The 10,087-nt window shown below is 32.6% G+C and overlaps 2 protein-coding genes across 2 annotated transcripts; both read right to left on the bottom strand.

The window, feature by feature from the left end:
* Positions 1-510: 510 nt before the first annotated feature.
* On the bottom strand, positions 511-1,736 carry LOC131617882 (inactive protein RESTRICTED TEV MOVEMENT 2-like). Its single transcript, XM_058889152.1, has 2 exons — positions 1,570-1,736; positions 511-1,382 (listed from the first exon to the last, which is right to left on the bottom strand). The coding sequence occupies exons 1-2, from the start codon at positions 1,682-1,684 to the stop codon at positions 604-606; spliced, it is 894 nt and encodes a 297-aa protein (XP_058745135.1). The 5' UTR covers positions 1,685-1,736; the 3' UTR covers positions 511-603.
* A 5,957-nt stretch (positions 1,737-7,693) lies between these two features.
* On the bottom strand, positions 7,694-10,087 carry LOC131617883 (inactive protein RESTRICTED TEV MOVEMENT 2-like). Its single transcript, XM_058889153.1, has 2 exons — positions 9,952-10,087; positions 7,694-8,430 (listed from the first exon to the last, which is right to left on the bottom strand). The coding sequence occupies exons 1-2, from the start codon at positions 10,064-10,066 to the stop codon at positions 7,757-7,759; spliced, it is 789 nt and encodes a 262-aa protein (XP_058745136.1). The 5' UTR covers positions 10,067-10,087; the 3' UTR covers positions 7,694-7,756.

The following is a 10,087-nucleotide window of genomic DNA, read 5'->3' on the forward strand; positions in this document are numbered from 1 at the left end:
AATTCACAAACACTTTTAAATCTCTATATTGCATTAACACTTTGAACGACTTAGATCACATGACTAAACATTTGTAGAAAGAGACATGTTCTGAAATAGTCCCATTCATAAACATGAGTCAAAAACTTATTTTTAGTGTATTACAATGGTCAAATTAAAACAAGTGATGAAGGGACCACATTTGAATGTGATGTTCCAAAATAATTTAACATCAACATGAGAATAAACTATGATCTACCTCAACTTGAGCTATCAACCACAATCTTCCCTTTCATTTTTGACATTTGTCCAATACTTTGTTTTATCAATATTCTTTGATAGTCTCCGATTTTATATAACGATGATCAATTTAGTCTTTCTGTTAGTCTAAGTGTTAGAATAAATTTTGAAATACTTAAACAATTAATACATGGTTTTAGTAAAAAAAAATTATTAAATAGTGCAAGAGTATTGAAGTATTATACTAATATAGTTTGATCATATTTCGCAGATAATATATAAATACATAGATAATTAAACTCATTATTTTATTCTTTTATTGGATTTATTTATACATTTACAAGAATCAATATGCATATGGGATTGAAACTCTTTTGATTCTCTTTAAGATGATTTTGACGATGCCCAAAATGCATTTTTGACATATATTCCAAGCACCAAAACCAACAAGGTTGCCACAAACATGTTCATCAACATCTTCCCTCTCTTAGGCCTTGTGTCAACAAAATCAAAACCTACTTGATCATCATCCTTATCATCTCTTGATCTCAAACTTATATTAAAATCTAAAACTCTTGTTTTCAATCTTTGTGTTATCTTGCCTTGTCGCTTTCCCTTACCTTCGTGAGGTTTAACAACTTCTTTTTTCTCCGAAGTCTCATCATTAGTCTTCACATTCTTTTGATCATTCTCAATTTGTTCCTCAATTTTGTTCTTTTCTTTTTCATCACCAATTGGTTCCACTTCATTTTTCTTTTGATCATTCTCAATTTGTTCCTCAATTTTGTTCTTTTCTTTTTCATCACTAATCGGTTTCATTTCTTTTTTCTTTGGCGTCTCTCGTTGTTCATCAATCACTTGTGCTTGTGTTGGCGCCTTAGGTTCATCACTACTTTGGCGCGCAATTGAAGCTTCTTTTTGTGGTGGATTCGTGATAGTTTCTTGTTCTTGAGCCTTATTATCCGGCGTGATCAACTTGGGGAACTTGATTGACAACACTCCACGTTCAAACTTGGCATTCACATCATTGGTGTCACAATATTGAGGAATTGGAAATTCTTTACCAAAACGATGCCACATATTCTGAATTCCTTGTCTTTCACAATTGATCCTTAGAACACCTTTTGAAGTCACTTGCACCCTCAATTGTTCCTTTGTGAATCCTATTTTTTAATAAAATTGAAAATATATACATACATATAGAAGAAAAATGAGAAATAGTTTATAACAAACATAAATCACATTTTGACACATATTTTGACCATGAATTTCAACAAATTGAAGAGATTAACAAATTTTAATTATGTGATGGTCAATGAATATAACAAACTCATTATTTATTAACCATACCAGGCAGCATTAGGATAAGAGTGGCACTTGCTTCATCTTCAATCCACTCAAAATAAGGTTGCAAATCTTTGTAAACACGTTCAGGTGCTGGTTGTGTCTTTTGAATTTGAGCCATTGTTGATAATATTATTGTATTTGAGACTTTTCTATTTATGTGTGAGAATGAAAGCTCTTGCAATGTTGCTTTTATATGCATCAATTGGACACTATTATGCATTGTTCATGTGATTTTTTAATTAGTTTTTGTGATTTACTATTATGATTTTATTACTTTCTTTTCGTGCAAACATTGTTTTTTTCTCTGTTGTCAAGGCTTTCATTCAAGAAAAATTATATGCTTTGGTATCATTCAGAAGGTGACCTTGCTTTTTTGCAATGTCATGACACCATAAAGGGATATTATTCCTCATGAAGGGAAGAGAGACAGAGAACAAGTATTCTAGTATTTGCTCTCAATTTCTGCATCAATTCAAAAATTCCATTTGAAGTTTATCTTCTTCATAAGTATATTTTAGAGTAAAATATAAAAGAAATTCTAACTACAAAATATTATAAGAGATTGTATCAAATTAAATTATTTTAATAGGTACTTTTACTAAAATATTTTTACTATTTTTAATCAAATCAAATCAAATGATCTTCAATATTTAATTTGAAAAATTTCATTGGGAGATTTTTGAGTGGGCCGAAATTCATATTTCATTTTGTTTTATGTCGATTACACAAAAATAAATTATTTGGGTAGAAACTCTTTCTAATTGTATTTAATTAGGGGTGACAAAGCGGACGACCCGTCCAAAAGCGAGGCAGACGAACTTAAGTGTCCGAGCTTAAAAGTCAAGTCCATCCCGTTTATTAAGGGTGAGAATAGGCCAGACCGACTAATAGGGGCCTACGACTCAGCCTACATAGGCTTAGACCAGATCAGACTTTTTATATAAATAAAAAAGACCTAGGCTTTTTTATAAGCCTATTTAGCTAAAAAGGCTAGGCCACATATCATATAAAATGTCTTTTAAGTCTATGAGACCGACCTATTTAAATAAATATGAATAATTTTATTATTATTATTATATTGTATTTTGTACTTTGAATTAAACTATAAAAATAAGTCTTAGTTATCTTTAAGAAATTATGAAAATAAAATGAAAAAAAATCTTATGAACAATGTGATAAGTTGCTTCCATAAGTTCTCTCAAACAAATAGTATCACTAAATTTATGCTACTAGGTAAACTCAAATAAATCAATGCAAACAAATATTTAATCTCACTGATCTTTTAATTTGTTGGTCTATATAAAGTTGAGTTGAATGACTTATTTATAAATGTTCAAATGAAATAGGCTTTTAAGTAGGCTCATAGGCCAATCAAGCCTTCAAAAAGACCAGACTTAGGCAAAAAAAACAAGCCTACGATAGGCTACAGGCCAGACTTAGGCTTCAAATTTTTTAGCAGGCCAGACTCAGGTTTGGCAAAGCCTAACTCGGCCCAGCCTATTTCCACCCCTACCATTAGGGCTGGAAATGAGTCGAGTCGAGTCGAACTCGCCTCAGCTCAGTTCGACTCGTTAAAAATTGGACGAGTTCGAGTTCGAGTTCGAGTTTAAGACGAACTCTTTTTTCAGCTCAAACTCGACTCGTTAAGAATTGGCCGAGTTTGAGTTCGAGTTCGAGTTTATCAGAACTTGTTTTGAGCTCAAACTCGACTTGTTAGAAGTTCACGAACATCTCGGTTCAACTCGTTAGATTAATCTTATTAGGTTTAACTCGCTTATTTCACAGACTTAAAAATAATTTTTTAAAGTCTACTTATACTTATATATTTGACATTTTAAATTAACATTTTTCAAATAAAAAATATAGAAATAAAGTAAAAGTTATAAGATTGGAATTTATACAATGTTAATTTTATTTGTAAAAATATTTTTCTCACTTGAGAATATAAATTATCAATTATAACCGTTAGATTAAAATAAAATAAACCTACTCTTAAGGATAATATAATCTATCTGATATATAATCGAGTTGACTCGTGAACCTAACGAATCGAACTATGTATAGTTCAAGTTCAGCTCATTTAGTTAACGAACTTAATTTTTAGCTCATACTCAGCTCATTTGGTTCATGAACCTAGTTCAACGATTTAATTTTCGAATCGAGTTTTGAACTATTTTCGAGTTAGTGTGGTTCATTGCCAGCCCTACCTACCATTTACTAGCCCACCAATTTTTTATTTTATAATTTAATTTAATATATAATTTTTAAATTTTTTAATTATTACCGAAAAGGTTGATAAAAGATTTTTTTTTAACAACACACAATAAAACTTCAACATGTCTTAAGTCCAAATAGTTCAAAAAGTAAAATAAATAAAGACTAATTACAATAAAAAATAACAAAATAAACTCAAGCACAATAAAAAAACGTATCAAAATAAATAAATAAATAAATAAATAAATAAATAAATAAATAAACAAACAATACATATCTTTCTAATCCTATTTAAAAACTAACTACTAAAATAACCCAATTAAGAATTTAAACAAGACAAACAATGATAACAACTACACTGTATAATACATTGTGCATTAAATAGTAGTGCATAAAATATCAACACCTGTTTTTCTCGCTGTTTACTTCATATAGATTCTTATATTGACTAATTTCTTAATAGTCAAATCCTAAATTTGTCACATGTATACAATCATCAAATCCTTCCTTTTCTTAAAATCAACATCTAATTTTAAAGAAAACATTTGAGATTGACAACTTAATAATTATACGTGCTATACAATTTTGTTCTTTTATTTCAAGCTTTTTAAATCAACACATGTAATAGAAAGTTATAGAAAGAATGTTACATTTATAATTCTATATTTATGTATGATAATTTAGAATACAATTCAATCAACATAATCCTAAAAGAAGAGTGTTGTTTTTATAATTAAAGTTGTTTTAATTCTAAGTATAAAAATTAAAATTTTTAACAAAAAGCCCGCGGGCAAAACCTGTTCCGCCTCAGTCCACTTTTTAAAGCGGGTTAGGCTGGACGGGCCGACTTAAGGTACCGATCCGAAAACTTTAGTCCAGCCCGCCCAAAATAGCGGGTCAAACGGGCCGATCCGGCGGGCCTGACTCGTTTTGCGATCCTATATTTAATACAACTCTCGAATAAGTCTTGATAAAACATGGACTCTACTTTATTTAGTATTAGTCTTGATGAGTGATAAATTAAAAAAAACTAATAACGTAATATTTAATTGAAGAAATTTTTATTAAAATTTCTCACCGAATTGTGTATTTCATATACGCATATAAAACATACATTTCATGCATCACACATAAAATAAAATTTGAGAATGCAATTACGACTATCTTAAATACAAGAAATAAATAAACTATTTTATTACAGCGAGCAAAATTTTTTATACTTTTCTACCGTTGTCATTGTTTGTCTTGTCTTACATTCAACTCTCTTGAAATTATAATATTTAAATACAAATATAAAATAATTAAAAAATATTACACACATGTATCATTTAATTAAATAAATTACGATATGCACGTCACATTTAAAATAACTTAACATCAAAAGTCTAATGTCATGTTTGTATACCATTGCAGGGGTTGCGAATCGACCCCAAGATCTGGATACAAAATCATAGAAATCACAGGAGTTAGAAGTCGATTCCCACAGGCAACAATATTGTTCTATTGTATAACCAGAAATAGAGAGGATTGCAAAAATTATGGTGGAGCGAAACTTCCTAAGGACTAGAGCGATGAGGCACAGTGGATTCAAGATTGCGATCACAGTGCTCTATTGAACCAGAGACATTGATCTTGAATCAGTTACGTTACTTCTCAGTATGACAGATCAGAGAGAGGGGGAAGAGGTACCTGCATGGTTAGCACTCCAACGACCAAGTCAGTTTAAGATTTAATATAGTGTAACGAAAGTGGAGATTAGAGATTGTGTATATGAAAATCCTTTGTGAAGGTATTTATACATTGCGCTTGACGAATCAGGTTGGATAATAGGCCTCGTGCTATTGGGCCTTTAATCGAAACAAAACAAGTACCTTTCGAAAATCAAATAAAAACCACGAAAACATGTTTTAGGTAGCTAGAACTCATAAATATTAAAGCATAAGATGAATTAACTTCGTGGTTTTAACTTCGTTAACCGGCTCTTTATCAACGTTGACCTCTTCCAGAACTTCTAAGTCATCGGCGACAATGTTGTCCGAATGCACCATACCTAATATATGCAAAAATATACTAAAGCTGTTAAAACTATTTTTTTCTGCCAGACATTATTTTGGAAGTACATTTTCGAAAATTGTTAGGTGGTTTATTTCGGAAATGCACTTCCGAAGTGACGCAGTTTTCAATCTACTTAATCAACAATAATGTAGTGGAATAGGAGATAAAATGAATGATGTTTACCTCAATTTGTAGCTTTCTATGCCCCCTTTAGTATGATCAACCGTTTGAAACTTGATTTTGAGACGAAAATTTGATTGAGAATGATGGAGGTTTTGTGATGAAAATGATGAAATAGTGAAGGAGGGAAAATTGTATATGAACAGATTTTTTCGGAGATGCATCTCCGAAAAAATACCTGACACTTAAAATCTAACGTTTATTTTGAGTTTTCAGTACTTTCAGAGATGCATCTCCGAAAACACCACAAAATGAGTGTTTTCGGAGATGCATCTCCGAATTCTAGAAAAATCTAAAAAAAAAAATACTTCGGAGATGCATCTCCGAAGCAGGGGTGTTTTTTATTTTTCAGCAGGGATTCTTCTCATAGGTGGTCTACAAAGAAATTCTCTAGAAAATAATATAAACTTAAGTGCTGGACCTAATTTAAACAATGTTCTGCCCACACATTTTATTATAACTTAATTTTAATAAAACAAAATATGCAGCATCATATGCATCCACGTCCTCTCCATGTAGACTTATGAAGTTGACTAGTTTAGATCCATGACTTATAAGTTAAGCCTTCCTTTCATGATAGTGATCACCATCTGATCCAAGACTTCCTTAACTTTCTTAGCACATGCCTTTTGCATTGGTTCTCCTAGTCCTTAGAGTAGACTTATGAAGTTGACTAGTTTAGACTCCATGACTTCTATGTTAGGCCTTACTTCCATGATAGTGATGACCATCTGATCCAAGACTTCCTTAGCTTTCTTAGCTCATGCCTTTTGCATTGGTCCTCCTAGTCCTTGGAGTGCTTCACTCTTGTCCTTGCTAGATATGTCCTCATCACCCCATCCTTCTTTAAGTGAATTCGACCTGAAATCGAAAGCTTTCTCAACTACATCAAATAGAGACAAATCAACTAAATTAAAAGTGACACTTACACTATACTCACCAGGAAGTGTTATCTTATATGCATTATCATTTATTCGAGATAACACTTGAAAGGGGCCATCTCCTCTTTGTTGAAGTTTGAATTTCCTTTGTAATGGAAATCTTTCCTTCCTAAAATGCACCCAAACCCAATCTCCAGATTAAAAAATCACCCTCTTTCTTCCCTTGTTGGCATATTTAGCATAGTCATCATTTTTATTTTCAATTTGCATCTTTACTTTCTCATGCAATTTCCTCATAAAATTGGCCTTCCCATTCATATTCTCAGATTGTCCATCCGTTCAAGGATGACAAGTGTTCGATATGAGATTCCAAATTTGAAGATGACAATGACATGTAAACGATGTTTTTTGTCTTCAACCATTTTGAGTTAAACACCGTGTTTGTAAGATTCAATTACAAAACTAGCATTAACTTGAGAATAAACTATGATCACCTTAACTTGTGCTATCAATCTCAATCTTCCCTATCATTTTTGACATTTGCATCGATCTAAATACTTTATTTTATCAATATTTTATGATAGTCTCCAACGTTACATAACAATCATCGATTTAGTCTATCTTTAGTTTAAGTGTAACAATAAATTTTGTAATATTTAAACAATTAATACATGCTTTTGGTAAAAAATATTAAATAGTGCTAGAGTTTTGAAATATTCTATTAATATAGTTTGATCATGTTTCACAAATAATATATAGATAATCAATCAAATTCATTATTTTATGTCTTTATTAAATTCATTTATGCATTTCCAAGAATCTAAATGAGATTAAAATTTATTTGATTTTCCTTGAGTTGCTTATGATGATGACCACCATACATTTTTGACATATGCTCCAACCACCAAAACCAGCAAGGTTGCCACAAACATGTTCATACACATCTTCCCCCTCTTAGGCCTTGTGTCACCAAAACCAAAACCTAATTCATCAACATCCTTATCATCTTTTGATCTCAAACTTATATTAAAATCTAAAACTCTTGTTTTCAGTCTTTGTGTTATCTTGCCTTGATGCTTTTTCTGAACTTCACGAGTTTTAATAACTTCTTTAGTCTCGGATGACTCATCATTAGTCTTCACATTCTTTTGATCATTCTCAACTTGTTCTTCTATCCTGTTATTTTCCTTTTCATCTTCCTTTTGCATCTCTCGCGGTTCATCAACCACCTGTGCTTGTGTTGGCGCCTTAGCTTCATCACTATTTTGACGCGCCATTGAAGCTTCTTCTTGTGGTGGATTTGTGATAGTTTCTTGTTCTTTAGGCTTATTATCCGGGGTGATCAACTTGCGAAACTTGATTGATAGTACTCCACGTTCAAACTTGGCTTTCACATCATTGGTGTCACAATATTGAGGAATTGGAAATTCTTTACCAAAACGATGCCACATATTCTGAATTCCTTGTCTTTCACAATTGATCCTTAGAACACCTTTTGAAGTCACTTTCACTCTCAATTGTTCCTTTGTGAATCCTATTATTTTTATTGAAATTGAAAGTATATAAATAAATACATATAGAAGAAAATGAGAAAGAGCTTAAACCAAACATTAATAACATTTGACCATAGTTGGAAGATTCATTGGGTTAGTTGGAAGAATGTTTATCTTCCGACTTCTAAAGGCGGGCTTGGTTTTAGGGAAGTTGGTACTTTCAACCTTGCACTTCTTAATAAATGGCGGTGGAGGATCTTAGAAGGGGAAGAAGCGCCTTGGTACAATGTTCTAAAAGTCCGGTATGGTGATTTGGTGATGAATTCATTTTGTGGAGGTATGTCTTCTTCTCTTTTTTCTTCTTCCACTTCTTCTTCTTCTTCTTTTTCAGTGTGGTGGAAAGATTTGATTTCGATTGGCAATTGTTCGGCGGAAGACCCGATAGTGTCGAAATGTAGGTTTGTGGTTGGAAATGGTTATATCACTCCGTTTTGGGAATCTTGTTGGGCGGATAATTATAGTTTAAAGGAGCTTTTTCCCAAGTTGTTTTCGTTTTCTTGTTTGAAAAGGGTATCAGTGGCTAGTATGGGAGGTTGGGTTGATGGAGAGTGGAAGTGGGGGAATTACGGTGTGGTTTTGGGTGATGATACCGACCCTTCGGTGGTGGCCGAGCATGGCATGCTCCATCTTTTGTTGTTGGGCCGAAATGTCCTTATGGAAGGGAGAGATAAGGTGGAGTGGAGCGGTTTGGGAGGAGGTTCGTTCTCCGTTGCTTCTTGTTACGAGTTTTTGGCCGGTTTTAACTATCCGTTTGGCCCTCCGAATAGATTCGATGTTGTGAAGGATTTAATTTGGAAGGTGCATGTGCCGTTTAATATTAAGGCTTTTGGTTGGAGGCTTCTAATTAATAGGTTACCAACCAAGGATTTATTGATGGGTAGGAGTGTTTCTTTGTCGATAGAGAATTCTTTGTGTGCTTTTTGTGGTACTATTCCGGAAAGTTGTGATCATTCTTTTTTCAAGTGTAAAGAGGCGGGTGTGGTTTGGAGAGAGATAGCGGTTTGGGTTGGAAAACCGGTTAGTGGGATGGAAGAAGATTGTTTACAAAGCTTTATGGATTGGTTCCTCTTTTGTAAAAAAAAAGAAAGTTAAGGAAGGTAAATGTGGGGTGATATGGTTAGCTATTTTGTGGATTTTTTGGTTGTCTAGAAACGGTTTTTGCTTCCGCAATGAAGGTTGGGTTGTTGATAATACGGTTTGGAATATCAAGTCTTTGTTATGGAAGTGGTCGTTTTTCGGAGAAATTACGTACCCAATATATAGTTTCTATGAGTTTACTAAAGACCCTATATATAGTTTCTATGAGTTTACTAAAGACCCTTTGTTTTTCCTCTCATAGCTATATTTGGTTTGTAATTTCTTTTCGGCGAATTTTTGTTTTTTTTTCCGCCTCTCGTATAAACAGGTTTGAGAACCCTCAATTCTCCTATATATTCCATCTTGCTTTAAAAAAAAAACATTTGACCATAAATTTCTACAACAAATTGAATGGTTAACCATACCTCGAAGCAATAGGATAAGAGTGGAACTTGTTTCATCTTCAATCCACTCAAAATAAGGTTGTAAATCTTTGTAAACACGTTCAGGTGCTGGTTGTGTCTTTTGGATTTGATCCATTTTTGTTGATAATATTATATT

Source organism: Vicia villosa, linkage group LG7, assembly GCF_029867415.1.
Source record: "Vicia villosa cultivar HV-30 ecotype Madison, WI linkage group LG7, Vvil1.0, whole genome shotgun sequence".
NCBI classification, from domain to species: Eukaryota; Viridiplantae; Streptophyta; class Magnoliopsida; order Fabales; family Fabaceae; genus Vicia; species Vicia villosa.